This window comes from Protopterus annectens, chromosome 10.part0 (assembly GCF_019279795.1).
Source record: "Protopterus annectens isolate FY-2018-M chromosome 10.part0, PAN1.0, whole genome shotgun sequence".
NCBI lineage: Eukaryota > Metazoa > Chordata > Ceratodontiformes > Protopteridae > Protopterus > Protopterus annectens.
Genome location: NC_056744.1, coordinates 1,572,766,838 through 1,572,791,366, shown reverse-complemented (window position 1 = coordinate 1,572,791,366; position 24,529 = coordinate 1,572,766,838). Strand labels below are relative to the sequence as shown.

Below are 24,529 nucleotides of genomic sequence, written 5' to 3'. Positions count from 1 at the left end.
AGGATGTTTTTGGAATAAGAGTCACAAGTGTAATGTGTATGTTTAAAATATAATATTAAAGAGGGTGTGTCAATTTACAGGTGAGAGCAATTGGTTTATAACCAGAACAAAGCAGTTAACAAAGCAATACAAGTAAAACAGGTTGTCTATAATTTCCTGTGACTAAATAACTAGTATATGCTGTATAATCTACTGATCAAGCAAAAGGGAACAGTGGCCAACTTAGTTAGAGGTCCTTAGAGTGTACAAATTGTTTCACAAAGACTTTCACTCCTGCAACTGCAATATTAATGTCAATTTAGTGACTGCAGGCTATTAAACACTGACGAAATTCTCAGTAAACTTGTAGGGGTGGGTCCTTGTGGTAGAGCTCCTGCAATATTGAGGTCAGATGTAGTGACCACAGGCTATTAAACACTGACAATTTTTTCAGTAAACTTGTAAGTGTAGGGCCTTCTGGCAGAGCTCCTGCAATATTGAGTTAGCTATAATGACTGCAGGCTATTAATTACTGACAACATTCTCAGTGAACCTGTATGGGTATGGCCTTGTGGCAGAACTCCTGCAATATCAAGGTCAGGTTTAGTGAGTCTAGGCTATTAAACGCTGACAAAATTTTCAGTAAACTTGTAGAGTAGGGCAGGACCTTGTGGCAGAGCTCCTACAATATCGAGGTCAGATGTAGTGACCGCAGGCTCTGCTCTATGAAGGAATACCATCACCATTCTTCTTTATATGGTCATTACAGATGATATTCTAAGCAGGAGGTGTAATTTCAGACCTGTTTATGCTGGGTTCAAGCAAAGTTTCAGTTACAGTAAGAATATCATGGTTATGCTGGGTAATCCAGGCATATGCATCCATTTGCACAATATGTATGTTTGGCAGCAATCATGGTTATTCACAAGAGTGTTAAGCTGGCACTTTTACTAAAATGTGTATTAAAAAGGTCTCATTAGTAAGATTGCCTAACAATGTTTTACTACCCCCCCTTTCCCGACATTCAGTCTAAACATGTACTTATGTGTTTACATGAACTTTCTGTCTAGATACTCTACTTGTATGTTGCATATTGCCCTCTCTTATTGTATATTTACTGTTATGCTGTAGCGTGCACATAGTGTCTGAAAGTGGTCCAAGGAAAAAGTTCTGTTAGCAGCAAATGAGGTTCTGTGTTGGCTGTGAAACATTCTGTTTGGCATTTGATGATAGGTATAATGTGCTGTGAAAGTTAAGTAAACATGCAAGTGGTGGGGAGTGTGCATTAGTTATCCAAGGAGCACCCAGATGATCAGTGGAATGTCTTTTGCAAATGTCACGGCAATTTGGTGTTATTTAATAACATACTTGCAATGAAAGGAGGCTTGAATGCTCTCTTGAAAATGCCATGACATCTCATAGCATCTTGTATGCAAAGCAGCATGTTGCTGTAGGTATAACTGTCCTGACAGTGATAGTATATTGTTTTAGGTACTAATGACCTGCTGGAGATACTACAGTAGTGGTATAGGTACTCATGATTTCATGTAGATATTACTGTAGCAAGTAGTGAAGTGTTATAGATAATAATAACTTGATGTAGATAGAGGTATTCACAGCAGTGTACTGCTATGGGTACTAATGCCTTGATACAGATATTACTATACATAGCAGTGCACCATTATGAATAACCTGAAATTGATACTGGTATGGTTAGCAATATACTGTTACAGGTATAGTAACCTAAGGTAGATATTAGTATAGGTAGCAGTATACTGTTATGGGTACTAATGACCTGAGGTAGATACTGGTATAGTTAGCAGTATACTGTTATAGGTGCTAAAGACCTGGGTAGATACTAGTGTAGTTAGCAGTACATTGTTATAGGAACCAATTACCTTAGGTAGATACTAGTATAGTTAATAGCATACTGTCATAAGTACTAATGACTTGAGGTAGATACTAGTATTGTTAGTATAATGTTATATGTATTAATGCCCAGAAGTAGATACTAGTACATTTAGCAGAATACTGTTATAGGTACTAATGATCTGAGGTAAATAGTGGTATATGTATCAGTATACTATTCTAGGTACTAATGACTTGAGGTAGATACTAATATACTTTTCAGAATACTATTACAGGTACTATTGATCTGAGGTACATACTTGTATAGACAACAGTTTACTACTATGGGTTCTAATGGCCTGGCATAGATCTTACTATACATAGCAGTACAATGTTACAGATACTGAAACATGAAATAGATATAACTGTATTCTACATAGGTACTAATGACCTGAAATAGATGCTGGTATAGGAAGCAGAATACTGTTATAGGTACCAATGACCAGAGGTACACACTAGCACTGTTAACAGTATACTGTTATAAGTACAAATGATCTTGGGTAGATACTAGTCTAGTTAGGAGTATACTGTTATAGGTACTAATGACCTGAGGTAGATACTAGTATAGTTAGCGGTATACTGTTATAAGTACTAATGATCTGCTATATATACTTGTATGCATAGCAGTATACTGCTATAGGTACTAATGACCTGAGGTAAATACTAATATAGTTAGAGGTAGCTGTACACTGCTATAGGCAGTAATGACCTGAGGTAGATACTAGTATAGTTAGCAGTATACTGTTATGGGTACTAATGACCTGAGGCAGACACTAGTATTGGTAGCAGTATATTGTTATAGGTACTAATAACCTGGGGTAGATACTAGTATAATTAGCAGTATACTGTTATAGGTACTAATGATCTGAGCTAGACACTAGCATAATTAGCAGTGTACTGTTACAGGTACTAATGACCTGAGGTAGATACTAATATAGTTAGCAGTATACTGTTAATTGTATTAATGACCTGAAGTAGATACTAGTATAATTAGCAGTATACTGTTATAGGTACTAAGGACTTGAGCTAGAGACCAGTATAGTTAGCAGTATACTGTTATAGGTACTAATATCCTGTGGTAAGTACTAGTATTGTTAGCAAAATACTGTTATAGCAACTAATGATCTGATACTAAAATAGGTAGGAGTATACTATTATAGGTACTAATGACCTGAGGGTAGATTCTAATATAGTTTGCAGTATTCTGTTATAGATACTATTGATCTGAGGTAGATACTTGTATAGATAGCAGTATACTGCTATGGGTTCTAATGGCCTGGCATAGGTATTACTATACTTACTGTAGAAGTAAACTCTTATGGATACTTAAACGTGAAGTAAATATAGCAGTATACTATATAGGTACTAATGACCTGAGGTAGATACTAATATAGTTAGCAGTATACTGTTAATTGTATTAATTACCTGAAGAAGATACTAGTATAGTTAGCAGTATGCTGTTATAGGTACTAATGACCTGAGGTAGATACTAGTATAGTTAGCGGTATACTGTTATAAGTACTAATGATCTGCTGTATATACTTGTAAACATAGCAGTATACTGCTATAAGTATTAATGACCTCAGGTAAATACTAACATAGTTAGTGGTAGCGGTACACTGTTACAGGCAGTAATGACCTGAGGTAGATACTAGTATAGTTAGCAGCATACTGTTACAGGTACTAATGACCTGAGGTAGATACTAGTATAGTTAGCAGCATACTGTTACAGGTACTAATGACCTGAGGTAGACGCTGGTATTGGTAGCAGTATATCGTTATAGGTACTAATGATCTGCAGTATATTCTTGTATACATAGCAGTATACTGTTATAGGTACTAATGATCTGAGTGAGACACTAGCATAATTAGCAGTGTACTGTTATAGGTACTAATTACCTGAGGTAGATATTACTATAGTTAGCAGTATACTGTTACAGGTACTAATGATCTGATGTATATAATTTTATGCATAGCAGTATACTGCTATGGGTTCTAATGGCCTGGCATAGGTATCACTATACATAGCAGTACACTATTACAGACACTGAAACATGAAATAGGTATAGCAGTATACTGTTATAGGTGCTAATGACCTTAGGTAGATACTAGTATAGTTAGCAGTGTACTGTTTTAAGTACTAATGATCTGCAGTATATTCTTGTTTGCTGTATATAGCTACTGATAACCTGACATACATATAAGTATAGAGAGCAGATTGCTGCTCTAGGTATTAATGACCTGATGCAGCTACTGAAACACATAGCAATGTGTTAGAAGTAAGAATGACATGATATTGATACTGGTTTACAGAGCAATTTACTGTTATAGCTATTAAAAACTGGATATAGATACTAGTATACATGTAAGTGTTCTGTTACTGGTATTAATGGCATGAAATAGATTGAAATAGATACTAGTATAGATAGCAGTTTACCATTAATGGTACTAAAGAGTTAATGTAGATACTAGTATACACAGCAGTGTACTATTATACATATTATTATACAGCATACTGTTACATACACTTAAATCCTGAGGTAAGTACTAGTACACACAGTATGCACACACACACACACACACACACACATACATATATATATATTATATTACACTATATATATATATATATATATATATATTAGTATGCATTAGTAGTATACATAGCTGTATCATGTTACAGATACTAATAACTTGATGCAGATACCAATGCACTGGAATGTATACTGGCATAACAGTATGGATACTGTGACAGATATGATAACTACTGTATTTTCCAGATATCATTGTAACTGCCCTGTTGAAGATAATATAGTCATGTAGATACTGGCATGTTGTCAGCATTGTACCTAGATGTGAAGCATATATATATATCTATATATATATATATATATATATAATACACACACACATATACATATATAAGCAATGTAAAGTTGTAGTGTGCAGAAATATGTGCCTGCATTTATATCTGGCTTGCACTTTACTTTTATGAATACTTGCCGACTGCCTTATGTAGTAGTCTGGGATATTACAATCTCTTTCTCTCTCTCTCTCTATATGTATATCTATCTATCTATCTATATATATATATATATATATATATATACATACACACACACACACACACACACACACATATATATATATATATATATATATATATATATATATACACACACACACACACACACACATATATATATATATATATATACACACACACACACATACATATATATATATATATATATATATATATATATATATATATATACACACACACACACACACACACATACATATATATATATATATATATATATATATATATATATATATATATATATATATATACACACACACACACACACACACACACACATATATATATATACACACACATATATATATATATATATATATATATATATATATATATATACACATACACACACGCACATATATTGTCCAAAATCCTACAAAAATGTGTCTCCAGACAACTTCTCCAATGCCTTCTTGACCATCAGCTTCTCATCCCTCGTCAGTATGGCTTTCATCCAGGACATAGTACTATCACTGCCCTTCTCAGCTTTGTCAATACCATTAACCAAGCAGGAAACAATGGTAGCCTGGTTTCTGCCTTATTTCCTGGATTATCAAATTCCTTGTTACTGTCACTCTTCCCAAACTATTGCAACAGCTATCTTCTTTAGGTTTCTTATGCATGTCCCTACAATGGTTCAACAGCTACCTATTGGATCAACAACAGTCTGTCAATTGACAAAGTGCCCTTTCAGTTTTTCTGCCAGTCCCTTTCGGGTCCCCCAAGGATCTTTTCTGGGTCCTCTGTTTTTTAATATTTTCATTCTCAACCTTCGTACTGCATCCAAGCATGCCTCTTTAATCCAATATGCAGATGACTTGACCCTCATATGTGCTGCCAAAACACAGTCGCATCTCCAACATTATAACCCAGTAATCTTTTACCTCTATTGAATCCTGGCTTAATAACTCAGAGTTCCTACTAAATCCAATGAATGCCTCCCCAAAGCACATAACTTGAATAGGGGTGCCTTCACTGTTACCTCCCTAAGTAATACAAAAATTGAAATTATCTTGCACACAACTATTATGGATCATTACACATAATATCTTGAAAGTCAAATTGTATACTTAAGACAATCAAAAAGTCCCACCGGAAACCAGGGACACTTTATACAAGCAAAAAGTTCCTCACAGTCCAAAAAAATTGGCATCTATCTTCCTTTAGCAGTCTCTATTATATGGGTCTCTGATCTTGACAAATCTACAGTTCAAACTTAAACTAGAACAATGCTACAATAAAGTGACAAGTTTGTAACAAGTCTGTCCTAAAACAGCTAAAGTTGTTTGCATTGCCTCATCTATTCTCAGCTAATCATTTCCTACAGTATTGTATATAATCCACAGAATTGTCCAGCCTTCACGGGAATCATTCAGTATTACACACAATCAAGACAATTCCATTCAAAAGACAAACTTCTTAACATTCACAAGTCCAGTAACAGCAGGAGATGCCCCATACTCAACTTATGTCACTAAAATATGGAACTCATGGTGATTGATAACTTCCTCACCTTCAAAACAGATCTTAATAAATACCTATTGGATTCTTCTGGGTTTTTTTTCGACCTCTGGGTAACCTCACAACTTAAATATCATTGCTGACTGACATCCGCAAACTAAACTGGCATATATGGTTTCAGCTCATACAATGCTACTAAACTTCCTCTCATCATCAACATCTTTCGGCTGTTCCCGTTGGGGGGGGGGGTTGCCACAGTGGATCATCTGTTTCCACTTCTTCCTGTCCTCTTGCTCTGTCACACCAACCACCTGCATGTCCTGTCTCACCACATCCATAAACCTTATCTTAGGCCTTCCTCTTTTCCTGTTACTTGGTAGCTTCATCCTTAGCATCTTTTCCCCAGTATATTCAGCATCCCTCCTCAGCACATGTCCAAACCAACATAATCTTGCCTCTCTGGCTTTGTCTCCAAACCTTCCAACCTGGGCTGACCCTCTAATATACTTATTCCTAATCCTGTCCACCCTCGTCATACCCAGTGCAAACTTAACATCTTTAACTCTGCCACATCCAGCACTAACTCCTGCCTTTTTGTCAATGCCACTGTCTCCAACCCGTATAACATAGCTGGTCTCACTACCCTCTTGTAGACCTTCCCTTTCACTCTTACTGGTACTCGTCTGTCACAAATCACTCCTGGCACTCTTCTCCACCCACTCCATCCTGCCTGCACTCTCTTCTTCACCTCTCTTCCACACTCACCATTACTCTGAACTACTGATCCCAAGTATTTAAACTCATCCACCTTTGCCACCTCTACTCCTTGCATCCTCACCATTTCTCTATCTTCCCTCTCATTCACACACACACATTCTATCTTAGTCCTGCTGACCTTCATTCCTCTTCTCTCTAGAGCATATCTCCATCTCTCCAGGGTCTCTTCCACCTGTTCCGTACTCTCACTACAGATTACAATGTCATCTGCAAACATATTCCACGGGGACTCCTGTCTGATCTCATCTGTCAACCTGTCCATCACCATTGCAAATAAGAAAGGGCTCAGAGCTGATCCTTGATATAATCCCACCTCCACCTTAAACACATCCATCACTCCCACCACAGACCTCACCGCTGTCACACTACCCTCGTACATATCCTGTACCACTCTTACATACTTCTCTGACACTCCCAACTTCCTCATACAATACTGCAACTCCTCTCTAGGCACCCTGTCATATGCTTTCTCTGAATCAACAAAAACACAATGCAACTCCTTCTGACCTTCTCTGTACTTCTCCATCAACACTCACAGAGCAAACATCACATCTGTAGTGCTCTTTCCCAGCATGAAACCATACTGCTGATCATTAATCACCTGCCTTCTTAACCTAGCTTTCACTACTCTTTCCCATAACTTCATGCTGTGACTGATCAATTTAATCCCTCTGTAGTTACTACAGCTCTGCACATCACCCTTATTCTTAAAATTCGGTACCAAAACACTTTTTCTCTACTCCTCAGGCATCCTCTCACTTTCCAAGATTTCATTAAACTGTCTGGTTAAAAACTCCACTGCCGTTTCACCTAAACACTGCCATGCTTCCACGGGTATGTCATCGGGACCAACAGCCTTTCCATTCTTCATCCTCTTCATAGCTATCCTTACTTCCTCCTTGCAAATCCATTGTACTTCATGATTCACTATCCCCACCTCATCCAACCTTCTCTCCCTCTCATTCTCTTCATTCATCAACCCCTCAAAGTACTCTTTCCATCTGCTCAACACACTCTCCTCACTTGTGAGTATGTTTCCCTCATTATCCTTTATCACCTTTACCTGCTGCAACATCTTTCCTAGCTCTAAACTTCCTCAATACTGTAAACATGCCTCCTCATTTTTCAATATCTCTGTACATGGCTACTTTTCTTACTAATTTAACAACTTTTGCCCCTCATCATTAACTATCCCTATCTTAAGACAAAATTATTTAACTTAATATTTTCCCTAGTCTGTCACTCATATTCCACTTCTTTCTGTCATTAATTTCTTCTCTCTTTTTGACACTCAGCTTCTCCTCAGTTCATCTCTAGCACTAGCAAGGAATAACACAGATATAACGCTGTCTGTTCCACTACCACTTTTTCGTGTGAGTACCACAACCAAATCTTTTACTTCCTTTATTGTTCTATACTGCACACTCACAAGCCCTCCTAAATGCATGTAAAAAAACTACTAATACATTCAACTTCCTTTTTTAATCTCTCTCTCCATCTGAACAATTCTTCATTTCTGCCAATTGCTTTAAGTCGTGTATGATTATTTTTGTTTATTTGTAAATATTTGATGTCCTCATTATACTCAGTTTTCGTACATGTATAACTATTGTAACTGTGCATTTAATATCATTCATTATGGATTCATATTATATTTGCAGTGTCTGTGGATCTTTTCTTCCCAGGCCCCTGCCGAAAAGGGTTTTTTCTGTCTAATCAGATGTAATATACACTGATGTAATACAGCATTCTGGAGCGTGTGATTTCTGATGACGTTACCATTTCATGTTTTTGCATGACTGTTATGGCACTGGTGTAGAAACTTGTCTGGACACTCGTATTGGTGCTATGCTACTGTACTGATAATGACAGGAATGTCCTGCTATGGATACTAATTAAATAGTTTTGTACAGTTATGGTGATTACTGCCACTCTTTGGATGATAGCAGACTAGTGTAGATAAATAAATCCATGCTTAAAGATGGGCATATTGACACAGACATAGAGGTCTTGCAGCCCTAGTGGGGCTTACAGGGTTCTTCCATAGTTAACCAGTTTCTGCTGTGATAACTTACTGAAGTGAAGAACATGTTTCTGATGTAGCAAGTAGTGCACTGACATAGTTGATAGGAATTTGGTATAGATGATAGTGTTCTAGTGTGAACATTAATATGATGAAGTGAACACTATTTTGCTACTATGATATAATTGTACTCACAAGGTTACTTAAGTTCTGGTACATATACCACTCTTTTGGTGTGAATGTTAATGTCCTGTGGTGGATAATAAGGTCCTGATATGACTGCTATCTCACTGACATACATACTAGAGTTTAGGCATAGACACCGGTGTGTTTGGGTGTGAAAATTAACATTTTAGAGTGTGCAGTATAATACTTTTGTGACAACTGCCATGGATGCTAGATTCTGGTAAGGGTACTAATACCAATGTGACCATGATGGTACTGGCATTCACAGTGATGTACCACAGTTAACATAAGGGTTTTAATATAGACACCATGGTCCACCATAGAACTGTCACAGGTACAACACTCCTAGTATGATCGTTAGTGAACTGATGATGAAAATAAGACCTTTGGTGGATATCAATATATTGATCTAAATTTGAATGTCTTAAGATCTGCTGTGCACCTTCGTAGATAGGGAGAGTGATCTGCTGTGTAGCTTCATAGGATAGGGAAGGTGATTTTCCTGTGTACCACTACCTTCATAGCATAGGGAGGGTGATCTGCTGTGTACTTTCATAGTATAGGGAGGGTGATCTGCTGTGTACCTTCATAGGAGAGGGAAGGTGATCTCCTGTGTACCTTCCTATCATAGGGAGGGTGATCTGCTATGTACCTTCATAGGATATAGGGGGTGATCTGCTGTGTACCACTATACTATAGAGACTATGATCTGCTGTGTACCTTCATAGGATAGGGAGGGTGGTCTGGTGTGTATCTTCACTATAGAGAGGGTGATCTGCTGTGTACCTTCATAGGATAGGAAAGGTGATCTCCTGTGTACCTTCATAGCACAGGGAGGGTGATCTGCTGTATGCCTTCATAGGATGTGGGGGGAGCTGCTGTGTATCTTCATAGGATAGAGGGGGTGATCTGATGTGTACCATTATAGTATAGAGAGGGTGATCTCCTGTGTACCTTCATAGGATAGGGAGGATGATCTGCTGTGTACCTTCATAGCATAGGGAGGGTGATCTACTGTGTGCCTTCATAGGATGGGGGGTGATCTGCTGTGTACCTTCATAGGATAGAGGGGCTGATCCGATGTGTACCACCATGGTATAGAGAAGGTGATCTGCTCTGCACCTTCAGAGTATAGGGAAGGGTGATCTGCTATATACCTTCAGAATATAGGGAGGGGGATCTGCTAAGTACCTTCATAGTATAGGAAGAGTGATCTGATGTGTACCTTCAGAGTATAGTGAGGATGATCTGCTGTGAACCTTCACAGTACAAGGAGGATGATCTGCTGTGTACCTTCATAAGATAGGGAGGATGATCTGCTGTGTACCATCATAGTATGGAGGGGGTGGTCTGCTGTGTACCACCATTTCATACCATACAGGTGACCCACATAGTGTTACTGAAATCTCCATCCCTACACACATATGAGACTACTGTGATATTTTATGTTATATTTACCACTGTGGCACATTGGTGCAGAGGGTAGCATTGTCTCCTCACAGCAAGAGGTTTTCTGGTTCAATTCTTGGCTGGGGTGTCTTCTGTACAGAGTCTACATGAGTTCATGTGGGTTTTCTGCAGGCGTTTCAGTTTCATCCCACATTCCAAAGATATGCAGTAGGTAGGTTGCATGCTCTAAATTGTCTGTAGGTGCGAGTGTGCATGAGTGGCATGGAAAAGCAACTCCAGTAGGGGTAACCACCCAATGGTGTGAATACTGACTCTAAATGTCACTGCTGAAGTGACTTCCCAACCCTATGTGCAAAAATGGGAAAAAGATGGGTTGTGGATGAAAGGATAGATTTACCATTGCACAAGAAAGGATCTCTATACTCTGGAATTATCCCATACTACAATTGTTTGTGTACAGTACAATGGATTGCTGTCTTATAACGAGGAGTCAGCTTTATGATTTCTTACCCTTCAGCACTTGTCTTCACTTTTATCCTCATCAGCCTTTTGATCTTCACTGGAAATGGCTAATACACATCTTTCATTGCCTAGAGAACAGAAGAGAGTAGTTATTAATGAGTGCATATAGCAAAAGTGTTAATCATTTCTGTACTCTTATTCTATCTGGGTTTTTTTTTTGCACATCTCTCAGTTAACCAGACTGTCCGCCCATATTGTTCTGTGTAGAACCAGCCTTTGTTAGCACAAGACTTTTTCACTGTCACATTTACAGGGTCACAATCTGCTGTAAAATTGTCTTACTGTAACAAGAACTGCATAGTTCATGCGTGCTGTGAGACAGAGTAACAGTATCGAGCTAAGTAACTTTGCCTAACTGGCTCCAGAATATTAATGTAAATTTTATGCATGCTAGATATCTTAATGTGTTATAACTTTAATGTTAATAGTGCCTAGGCTTCTGTGTGTATACAGAAACCACCCTATTATTTTCTATCTTTATGCTTGCTGAGTAGTAACTGTGCATGCTGCTCTGTGATATCCTTCTCTTCACTGTTGCAGTATTCATTACATTAGGGATCTCTTGCCAAGGGCGGCCCAACATCCAACTTGTATACTAAAGCATTAGGTTGCTTTAAGGTACACAGCATGTCACACGTCTGCTCCTTGTGTAACATAGGGCATAAAGGTGATGTCCGGATGTACCATCCTCAGAACAACTTTGCTGAATGCAATCTCTTGTCAGTCTGAATGCCCATTCCGTTGTTGGTTCACTGAGCCATTGCAGATAAGTGCCTCATTGGGGTTCTAATTTACTTATCTTTGCTTTTGTTGTTGCTTGTAGAGTTTCATATCATCCAAGAAGGGTAAATGCCAGTGTGGGAGACGGAGTTCCCATATAGGCTGCCACGAGCAGTGTCTGTTTTGCTTTGGCACTTCACATGACCATACATCCTGTTCTGTCAGCCCTTTGTAACTAAAACCCTTTGTAGTAGAATCTTTTCTTTGGCACCTTATCTTGAAAATCAGTGTCTTAAGCTTCTTGTGAAGGAAATGATGGAGGGTACTTCCCACTCCAGGGGACAGCTGTCAGGGAAGAAGAAGGCCAAGAAGCCTAGGCTAGAATCCTCTGCTATTCAGCCTCCATCAGACTTCTCTCCTGAGGCGAGTGAATGCCTAGAGGGTCACCTGGCTTTATCACTGGATTCCTCTGCCATGACTGGGTTGGAGGCCAGCGGGGATCTGACTTGAACCACATCCAAGGTGGCTTTGCAGACATCTGCTTCGGATGTTTACGAGGAACCATGGCTGATTATCTCTGAGGGGCCTAGATGTATTCCTCAGATATTAGTCAGAGAAACCTAGAGGTATTCCTCAGATATTAGTCAGAGAAGAAGTCCCTACTACCATCATTGAATGTTGTCCTGGGTCAGAGCCTTCCAAATTTTATAAGGCAGACATCCCATTGAAAAAAAGCAAAAGACTAAGCACATTACTCCTGCTCATAAGGACCCTCAAAGTGAGTGGTAGGCCTTTACTCAGAGCTTGTTTACTGCTTTGATGGCACTGAAACCTCCTCAGGGAGTTTCTGTTCCAACCCCCTGGTCCTCTACTCCACAAAAATAGACCCAGGAAATAGGATTCTTCTGAGAAAGAGCTGGATTCAGATGAGGAACCCCTTGCTTAGTCTTCTCAGATTCCTTCTCCTTTGGATTGTGGCCCAGAGGAAGAGGAATCTACTAGTCCTGATACTGTCTTTGAAGAAATTTCTTTGGAGACACTATCTCAAGGATAATAGAGTTCTCTAAATGGGATTGTGCTCAGGTTTCTAAGATACAAAAAACATACTATAAGTTGCTGCAGATGCACTCTCCTAGGCCTTCAGCTGCTCCTCCTGTTCTGTTTGCCTTATTGGATGCATTTTCCAATTATTCTAAGGCTCCAGAGTCTCAGTCTCCTGCTCCCAAGAAACTCAGAGTCTATAAGATGCCGGAAGAGACAATATTTGTGCAAATATCCTTTAGCAGACCTCTCGGTAGTGTCTGTAGCTTTTGACAAGCCCTCCCCATTGCTTCCTTCTCCTAAGTTGCTGTCTCTGATAAAGATAGTAGGACCATGGAAAGGCTAGACAAAAAGTTTTATACCTCTGCCACCTGGGCTTTTAGGGCTGTTATTTATCAGACCCATATGTCCAGGTATTTGTTGGCTCTCTTATCCCAGGTCTGACAGGCTATTTCTGATCTTCCAGACTCTGAGGGAAAATGTCTTCCCTTTCCCTTTTAGGGACTTCCTCTCAGGTGGCTCTCCATTTCATCAATTGTGGTGATGATGCAACAGATGCTTATTCTAGGGCTGCTGCTTTTGGGTCAGTGATGAGGTATTCTTGGCTTTAGTTTCAACCTTTGCCTGATGATATTAAGGCTAAATTGATGGATGCCCATCTTGATAATAAACACTTGTTTGGTGAAGCTACTGCTGCTCCATTTAAGTCCCTTCAGGACAAGGTAAGGCTTTACAGGAACTTAAACATGTTTGTTTCTGGTGTCCCTAGATTTCAAAGAAATTACCCTAGTAAGTCAGCTTTTGTTCGTAGGCAATCTCACCCTCCTCCTAAGGGTAAAAAGGGTGGTAAGTGGTCTCCTTCTGCTAAGGCTACTCATTTCTGTGCCTCAGAAGTCTCCTTTTCCTGATAAACCTGGTGCTGTCTGACTATCCTATTCTTCCCAGCCATTTTCCTCTCTCCCTCTATTTCTCTCTCCCTGCTTGGCTATAGATTACCCAGGATTCCTGGGTCCTGTCCATTATCTGCCAGGGGTATTTCATGGTCTGAAAATCTCTTCCCCCCCCTTTTATGGGTATTCCTCAGTCCCCCTTTTATGGGTATTCCTCAGTCCCCTCAGAAGCAGCTGTATTTCTTTCCAGAGATACTTCAGGATGTTTTGATTCAGGGTACTATTCATGAGGTGCCTGTGTCTCAAAGGGGGAAGGGGTTTTATTCCAGGATGTTTCTTGTGCCAGGGAAAGAGTGTACTTGGAGACCAATTCTAGATGTCTGTCATCTAAACACTTTTCTGAAGGTGCCCTCCTTTCAAATGTTGTCCCTTTAGACTTTGTTCCCACTTCTGCTTCCTCAGACTTATACGGTGTCACTGGATCTCAGTGATGCTTATCTCCATATTCCAGTTCATCCCCTTTCAGAAAGTTTTTACATTTCCCTGTTTCTTCCTTCCTGACATTTGTAGTTCTTTGCTTTGCCCTTTGGCCTTTCTAGTGCCCCAGGATATTCACCAAATGCCATGCTCCTGTGATTGCTTTTTGCTGGATCCAAGTATTTCCTTATTTGGATGACCTTCTATTTCAGGCATCCTCTCCAAAGAATACGTTGCAAAATCTTCATTTTACCATTTCTCTTCTGCAAAGTCTGAGGTTCACAATAAACTTCATAAAGTCTTTTCTGACTCCTCAAGACCATGTTTTTCTGGGGTGCAGGATACAGACTGCCTATACTGGCATCCCTGCCTCCTCCCAAGGCCTTAACTCTCATTTCTTTCTTTCAAACTCTTCTTCCTCTGACCTCTATAACAACCAGCATATTTCTGAAAGCTCTGGGGTTAATGGCATCCACCATCTCTGTTTTCTCTGGCGAAACTCCACATGAGAAAATTTCAGTGATTTCTGAAGTCAGTTTGGCTTCAACATGCACAATCCCCTTCTCCTGTAATCTGTAGTTCCTCTACTACCTGGTCTGAAGAAGGGACTTCAGTTTTGGATCCAGCAGTTGTCTCTGAATCCAGAGCTCCCTTTTCATCCCCCACTTCCCTCTCAAGAGCAGTTCACAGATGCTTCAGATGTGGGATGGGGAGCAGCTTTTGGCTCCCTAAAGGTATATAGGGGGTGTGGTCGCCTCTTCAACAGAAAGAGCACATCGATGTCAAGGAGAGGAGAGCTTTTCTGCTGGCTCTTCAGGCTTTTCATCCTCTTTTCTCCCCAGGACTTCTCAAGGTATTTACAGACAATACTATAGTGATGTGGTATGTAAACAAACAGGTTGGGACAAGATCTTAACTTCTGTGACAGTTATAGCACCTCTAGTGTGGGATCTTGCTATCCAGTATCTCTTCAGGCAGTTTACATTTCCTTAGGTCAAAACATTATGGCAGACACTCTGAGCAGGTCTTTAACTCAGTCCCATGAATGGATGCTTCACAGGGATGTGTTTCTGGACATTGTCCACTCGTAGGGTACTTCTCAAATAGATCGTTTGGCCACCCCCCTGAACAGACTTTCCTCTCTTTGGTGCCAGAGTCCCAGGTCCTCTAGTTTGGAAGATGGATGCCCTATCTTTTTCTTGGAAGAAAATGTTTCTTTACGCTTCTCCTCCCCATCCCTTCATTCCAGGAGTCATGTTCAAAATTCAACAGGATGTTCCCAAAATCTTGTTCGTGACTCCCTTTTTGGCCAAGACAGCATCGGTTCCCTCCTCTGCATTTAGCCAAGGACAGTCATTACAAGTTATCTCAAAGGGTGGACCTACTCGCACAAGACAAAGGATCTCTCATCCATCCCCATCTGTCCACTCTTCAACTGACACTGTGGGAGATAGGATTTTGATTCCACATAGACACCTTTTTTCCTGAGGATGTACTTAGGGTTCTGCAGGAGGCCAGGAAACCCAATTCTAGGATATCCTACGTATCCAAATGGAAGAAGTTTTCTGTTTGGTGCCTTTCTCGTAACCTGGATCCACTTTCTGTGGGTGTTCCTTCGGTTCTCTCTTGTGTGAATTGCTCAGTGCTGGGTTGGCTTATTCTTCTGTTAATGTCCACTTATCACAGGGACAGAGTGTCCTTCTGTACTAATCCTTCTTTTATGCCCAAGGTGTTGAATGAGGTGTCCCTTAATCAGTCTATTCATTTGCCCACTTTTTCCCTTCTCTGTAGTCTGCCAGTGAGAAGGTGCTGTACACGGTGGATGTGCATGTACAACTTAGATTTTATTTGGATAAGACTAAGACTATTGGCAAATCAGATCAGCTCTTTGTTTCCTTTCATCTTAGATATTTAAGATTAGTTGTATTCAAGCAAACTATTTCTTCTTGGATCTCAAAACCTATTTCTTTTTGTTACTGCTTTCATGCTAAGAACCTTCCTTCTTCTGTTAAGGCTCATTCTAAGAGCTGTAGCTTCTACTAGTACTTTTTTAAAGGGTTTGGATACTAACTCTATTCTTGAGGCAGCTACCTGGACTTCTGTGCATACATTTACCAAGCACTACAAGTTGGATGGAATCTCCAGATCTAGAGCTGGTTTTGCTAGGGCCATCCTTCATGGCATCTTGGAGGGTCTGCTGCTCCTTCTTCCTCCCAAGTCTCTTTCTGAGATTTGGGACTCTCCGTAATGTAAAGAATACTGCAAAAGTGAAATGGAAGGACATACTACAGCTATGTAAAGTCTTGTCATAATGGTAGATGTCCCTTTCTTCATTGTTGCAGTATTCTCTCCCTGGTCCTTTTGTCTTCTGGATGCACTGGTAATCTCCTTTTTGCCTTGGACTGGTGTTCCTATTGGGGCTCTCAGTTCTGTGGGTGGTATGCCTGGATGACACCTTTATGCCCTACACTACTCAAGGAGCATGCATGTGACATATGGCATACCTTAAAGCAACCTAAGGCTTTGGTATACTAACCGGGTGTCAGGCCACCCTTGGCAGGGGATCTCTAATGTAATGAATATTGCAATAGTGAAGTCATGGTAAGATTTTACACAGCTGTACTTTATTAGAAAAATCCTTTTTAGCTGTGCATTAACTGTGCTGACTTCACCTGAGCTGCATCTAAAATGGTCAGTTGCCATTGGTACATTACCCTGGTAAAAAAAATTCATTCAGTCAATCATGAATGAATTAATTATAACTGGTGTCCATTTAAACAGCGCTAAAATGCACTAGAGCCAGTTGATGAGGACAACCATATTGCCTTTTGTTCTGCATAGTGTGCCCCCTGTAACATCGGTACAAAAAGGATAATTAATTTCACATCTGAGAAAACTAAATGAAAAATTGAAATATGTACTTTATATAGAAGCATGTGAAGAGCAAGCATGTCTGTGTATCTTGTGGCTTTATCTGTGGGACAGATGTGGGGACTCGCACTACATATCTTCAATCTCTAAATGTCTAGCAACATATAGTGCCAACAGCACAAACAGAAAAAGGCATGAGGTTTTAGAAGACTTTATTTAGAGAAAATAGAAATAAAAAGATCTAAGGGATGGTATAGCAATTGTATGGCAGAATGCTGTTAAAATTCAGCATGGAGGGGCTGAAGAAAACTCTTCAGAGCATACAAAAAGAATGCCCTGGAATGCAGGACGGGTTACATAACATTTTTGCTTCTGTTCTCTGAGGCACGTCCCCTTCTGACACACCAAAACAGTGGTCCTAACCCTAAGAGAGAGTGTACTGGAGACATTGAAAAACAAATGGATCCAAAGGAGGAGAATTAGAAAGCAGATAATAGTCAGCTGAACGACACGCAGAGGGAGCCAAAAAAACTAAAGAATGGATAAGAAATACTGAAGTATATGGAGAGGTATCAGCAACTGAAAACAGGAAGTTTTTTTTTATTTGCAGAGAAAACTTGTGACAGGCAATCCATTGTTGTGCAATTCTGCAGGGCACATTTCTCTAAGCAGACAGAAAATAAGGAAACAGTTTGTTGAATTTCTGTAGCAAGACATACAAAATCTCTAAAAAGATATATAGACAACTCACTATGTCTATGGAGATATTTGTAAACATTTCTTTATCAAGTATTCACTGGATATATAGGGGAAATATTCCAAAAAGTCTTAATGTTTTTGGAGTAATTGCAGGGGTAATGTAGCACATGGTGTTCACGTGTAATATGTATGTGAATTGTAACACTGACCACAAATTTATAGATAATGCATTAATGTAGTGCATGTTGGCTTTGGTTACATTACGGTTTTACACGCACGTACTTTTTCCTATAGAGAGAGGGAGAAATATGATCTACTTTAACTGAACTTAGTGATTCTTTTTTCTACAAAGTCACAGAAATATAAAAGTACTTGTGGATTGGGTGGGTATGCAGCCTTCTGTCAAGGGTAGCTGGGGACAGCAAACCAGCTTTCTATGTTAAGAACACTACATACCTATGGGAAACGTGTGTGTGTGTGGAAAATATGCATCAATATCCACCAAAGGCTTCCACAGCAAGCATTATAGTCCAATTAATCCATTCTACACAGAATAGCTTCAAAAGGGAGCCTCACAAATGCAGGCAGTATCATAACGCACAAGTAGAATCTTCCATGTAAATCTTCACTTTCAAGAAACACGTGGCAGGAGTGCTATAGTTATGCAAATGTTGAACACAGACCTAAAAAGTGATAAAGCTCAACTAATGTAACATTAAATAAATGGCTGTATATTGATATTAGGCAGCTACACTATCTCCCCTTCTAGAGGTAATCCCATGTGTGTAAGCATCTCACAATACTCTTCAGCACCACGAATCACTAATTACCTCATTAGCATGCAATGTTTCAGAATTTCAGGGACTGCTAGCATATGATGCCAATGTATACTGATCTTTATTGACTCCAAAAGTATGTGCCAAAATCTACAAGTCTTAGAGAGGATGCCACCTCTGCCTGTGCAGTGGGATAATGCCCTTACTTAGGACCCAGGCAACCTGGTATCAATTAGTGTCCTAGGCACCTATAAAAGCTGGAGGGGGATGGGAGGATTGATAAGGCTATGCCCGACTAATCCCTCTTCAGAGGATGCATGAGGATTGCATGCTAGAATGAGACAGAACATTCTTGAAGCCACAGTGAAGCAGTGAGTCATGAACTGCAGCCAAAGTAGGAATGGACAGGATACAGAGATGGAGGTCACATTCTGTCGCCCTTGTGAAATGTTGTGTATCATACAAGTTTGAGATGCAGGACAAATGATACTCGGTGTACTATCAGCAGTAGCATACACAGGTAAAATGAAATCTATTCAACATGCATTATGACCACACAGAAAGAGATGCCCAAGCCTAACCACTCACTATGATATTCTGAATAATGACAAAATAGAGGGTTGTAGGCCTCACAGTGCTGTTTTAAATCAGCCTGTGAGAGGAGTATTGTTGGCACCAGGCTTACACTTTTACTTGCTTCCTGTCCATATCAGCTGGTGAGCCTGGATGAGGTGGGGGGGGGGGGAGGAATACTTGAGTGATGTTGCATAACAGTGGTATCATGGGGAAGAAGGCTCAGGAGAGTTGCACTTTGTTAGAAGTCATCACATCCTACACAGCAGCCACAAATTTACAAACGAAAAAAGTCATGCATATGAAAATGTGTATGACACAGGACATAATACTAGTGAGAGATGAGCAGACCTGCAGAATATCCAGGCTTTTCAGTTGTGTCTTGCATACTGCATACAGCTAGAGTACAGTGCAATGCAGTCAAACTTGTATATACATATAGCTGATATCGGATTTCATGTGGTAGTCTGAGCAGTATGACCATATGCATACAATACTTAGTGTAATTCCATGTGTAACAGAGAGTTGTTATTGGTTCATACATATCTGTAATGCAATTACTGTGCACAGAGGTTAATTGTAATGATATGGTAACATACCACTTCTACAATGTACTAGCAGATATGCTAACAAGTGTCGCATACTATTATAAAAAGGCTTTGTCATGCTGGCAAAATGTGGTTATATGTGTAAGTGACAATGCACTTATGAGTAGCATACATTACCCAATCACCACAAGTAGTTGTTTCATGCATGTAGGAAATGTTATATGATTGTATGACAGGAGACAAATGATACTCTTTGTACTCCCAATACTGGCATAAATAGGCTAAATGAATTATATTCAATATGCTTATACAAATGGCTTTATAACCATATGTGGAATGAACCTTTTGCTTATGTAGAAGAATAGAGTTTAATTCCTTTAGTTAACTTGCAGTATTGTTTTTTTATGTTTAAGATGTTTAGTTATTGAAATGCTATGCATGACAGCAGTCCCTTACTGTCCTGATGGGTGCAGTTGCCACTATGGTATTATTGTACGTATGCAAAGCACTTACGCTCATTTAACTTTGCTGGCTGTTGATATGTGGCTTATGGTGAAGCAATGCTATAATAAGATGTGCTCAGGATGTGACCAAAAATCATGTAAGTGCATAGAAAACCTGATCTAATATGAGACTCTGAAACCATAATTAGATTTCTGTTGGTGCACACTTTGGAGATGTTACCTCCATTAACTTGCATATTACCCATTTGTCTTTGACACATAGTTATAGTAATAATCTTATATCAGTTATCAAAGCTAGAATTATGTTTCCCAGCTAAGGGATAAACAAGTACAGTTATAGTGTACCTTTCACACGTGTAATGCACGCTGAAAATACATATATCACTACTGTGGAAAGTTTTTATGAATTGACTGTGTTATGTTAAGTGCAGTGTAGTGCTGCTGGTTTAATGATAGTTTTGTATGTCTGTAAAGTAGTACTCCTCACCGAACTTGGATTCCTAAAAAAATAAATGCCAAAGAGGAAAGGGCAAAGAACTGATTCCCATTGTAAACCACTAATTCCATTTTTTGCATTAAAAGAGGTTTATCAGCAACTTTCATAGCTGGGATCTGTTGGATAGCCAGTTTGTAATTCAGTGGATAACATAAGGTTTTATGCTAACTTTTTCTATTTTTTTTTTAACAATACCAGATTGGATGATAGTGCAAAAGCCTTGCCTAGGTCAAGATAAACAGTGTGTACCAAACGACCACTGACCACAGCCTCTGTAACCTTTCAAAAAAGCTTAATAGGTTCAAGAGACAGGACCTGCCATCAAAAAATGTTGGGGGTCTACGTCAGTTAAGATGCCTATGTCTGCAGAAATGAGTTCTGCTGTGATGCATTATTTGGCTTTGAGTGACAATATCCAGTGGATTAGAGTAGGCAGCACCATTATGAATAAACTGTGAGACTGTTTATTTGCTGTTTGTTATTTTCTTGACAGAACTATAGAAGGATTTGTAGTTATCTTTAGCTGCTGTAGCTAATTTGAGGTTGTGAGATGCCTTCATTTTTCTGATGTCCTTTTTTAGTTTCTTACCTAGCTGTTTGATGTTTTTTTTAAATTTGGGGACATTCCGTTTTATAATATTAGTTAAGGAATTTCTTCCTTTTCTTATATACTTTACTTTATTAATGCTTGAGGACCACCACTCTAGTTTGCTTATAAATCTGGCCATTAACTTGGGTCTAGATGGGACTATCAAATTAATACAAGTGTCCATGTATGATTAGAACTTGTCTGCATAACACATTGCAGTATCAACATTATGGGTAACTGAATTTGGAGACTTCATCATAGAACTGCAGGTGATTTCTACATTTCAAGTCCTTGAATTCATTGGCGTTTGCTTCTAATGGTTTCTAATGGTTTGGAGATTTTATAAGAGAAGGTTATTGGTTTTAATAAAACCCAAACCATCACAGTTTATCCCCAGCAAGATAAAACAATGCACTAGCAAGTAATATGTAGTCTAACATTCTAAAGAAGTCCTGTATTTTTGGACAAAAGTGCTCAATAAACTTTGTTTTTGGACTAAGTATTACTTGCTAGTGCATTGTTTCATCTTGCTGAGGACAAATTGTGGTGGTTTGGATTTTATTACTTGCTGGTTTGCCTCCACATCCCACTGGGAATTGCTGTGTGTCTTTAAAGTTTAGGGTTACTTGTTTGTGGTCTGACTTGAACAGTGAGGGGGGGGGGGGCTACCTTGGAGAATATACATACAGTTGGTTCCTTAATAATCTAGTCCCCAAAGTTCTTATTTATGAAATCCAAGAATTCATGTCCATATCCTATGTTGGTGTTGTAGGTTCTCTAGTTTATCACTGGGTAGTTAAAATCACCTAGGATAACAGTTTTCCTACTTATGGGGAGTTTTTCAAGGATGTTTAGGAATGTTGTATGATTTTCTGGAGATATACAGGGGGTCTTATAGCATGGTATAATCTGATAGCTGATTCCCTTTAGTGTGATTTGAATCTCTGTAAGTTCTATTTGTGGAGCTCTAGGCATCTGGCTTGAGGTAATGTGGTCTGTAACAAATATGGATATGCTACCACAGTTTCTATCAGGCCTAAACACACAGTTAACACAACCCCAGGTATTGAAGGAGTGTTGTGTGGGCTCTTAAACCAAATTTCTGTAGCAAAACATACATGGATGAGCTTCAAATGCAGGAGGGCCTCAAGGTATGGTAGTTTGTTTTTAAGACCTCTAGCATTAAATGGAGCCACCTTGATATAGTCCAGAGGTTGATTTTTTTGGATGTTAGGTTTGGAGTTCCATCAGCTGAACCCTGCCTAAAAATGGTGCAATGGGGACATCAAAAGCTTTTATTGGTATGCAGAAGCCAAGGAATGTGAGGTGTGAACTGTTCTTAGCAAATCAAGTACAGTTGCCAGGCACATCATCCCATGCTGACACACACTAGATCCCATAGAATGACCAATCAGTTCTTTTTTCTGAGTCAGCATTATTTTTGGTGATGAAAGGATTCCACACCATACTGAGCTCTATCCTGCATTTGTGACATGCATGGAGAGCTCTCTCATCTCTCTCACCATATCCCTCAGAGGTTTTGTGCTGTAAAATGTTTATTCAAACATAGACTACCAGCGTATCATACTCATATATGTCTGGTTTCATGGTCTTTAAGGACCTTGTAATGTTGGCAATAGGTTCATAAGTGTCTACTAGGCTAACAACCACAAGGGCCTTTTTAAGCCCAGTCATTCATTCCAAATACTTGAGACCAGTTGGCATAATGGTTAAGGTCTTTGCCTCCCGAATGCACAAGGTTCGATCCTGACCTCCAACCAATGCCTTTTGGAGTTTGCATGTTTTCCCTGCATCTCCATGGGGCTCCTCCCATGTCCAAAAAATATGGTGAGTATTTCCATCTCAAACTCACCAATGAATGGAGCTGTGGGCAGCAGCACAGACTCTATGTGGTACCCTATAGGGAGAAGATTTGTACAGACCAACTGCTTTGGGCATCTACTGTGATGCATAGTATCCTCAAGATTGGAGAACATGGATCACAGACTGCATGGCATGGCAGGACTAGCTGCTCGACTTTGTAAAATATAGCTCTAGGTGCCCATATTTTTTGGACATGGGAGGAGCCCCATGGAGATGCAGGGAAAACATGCAAACTCCAAAAGGCATTGGTTGGAGGTCAGGATCGAACCTTGTGCATTCGGGAGGCAAAATGGGCATGAGTAGTTAACAGTGATAAGTGGGTTGAGGACCCAGCCTACTCCCACCTAAGCCAAGGACCCATGCTAATGGTGGGAGGGGTATATGTGCCCCTATTGGCCAGTGTGTGTCCGCCATAAAGCCCAGCAGCCCTGGCTCAATAAGTTACTGGCCGCCCGGTGACTAGTTGCCCAGCCTGGGTTACCTGTGATAACTCTGAGCGAAAGCTGGATGTAGACCAACCTACCTGCCAAACATGAACTGAGAATTGCTACTCTTAATGTAGGTTCACTGACAGGATGCAGCTTGGAAGTGGATGACATGATGATACGGAGGAGGATGGACATTCTATGTTTCCAAGAGATGAGATGGAAGGCAGCAAAGCCACTTGGCTTGGGGTGCAGACTCTACTACTCAGAAGGGGGACAGGCTAGAAATGGTGTAGGAACTGTAGTGAGAGAAATGGTGTAGGAACTGTAGTGAGAGAGAAGCTTCAGAAGACAGTGAGAGAGATGATCAGAATTAATGACACATGCATGGCAATCAGACTCCAGTGTAATGATAGGGCAGTATTCATAATCTCTGCCTATGCCCCACAGCAGGGTTGTGATAGTGAGGAAAAGAGTGGATTCAGACAGCAATTGCCGGACCTACTAGATAAAGCAGGACAACATAAATTGGTGTTGATAATGGGTGAACTGAATGTACATATCAGGACAGACAGAACAGGATATGAGGACTGTCTGGGTCCCCATGGGTGGGGCAACAGGAATAAAGGAAAATCCATTCTAGACTTCTGTCTGGCAAATGTCTTAATAGTAGCCAACACATGGTTAAAAAAGAGAAAGAGAGT

The 24,529-nt window shown here is 39.7% G+C and overlaps 1 protein-coding gene across 2 annotated transcripts in view; it reads right to left on the bottom strand.

The window, feature by feature from the left end:
- The window catches only part of LOC122813746 (polyadenylate-binding protein 4-like), a 56,414-nt gene that overhangs the window by 5,718 nt on the left and 26,167 nt on the right, over window positions 1-24,529 (bottom strand). For both annotated transcript variants that reach the window (XM_044086220.1, XM_044086219.1), the window contains one exon: window positions 11,361-11,440. In XM_044086220.1, coding sequence (XP_043942155.1) covers window positions 11,364-11,440 — 77 coding nt within the window. In that variant the 3' untranslated portion in view covers window positions 11,361-11,363. The remainder of the gene's footprint in view (window positions 1-11,360; window positions 11,441-24,529) is intronic.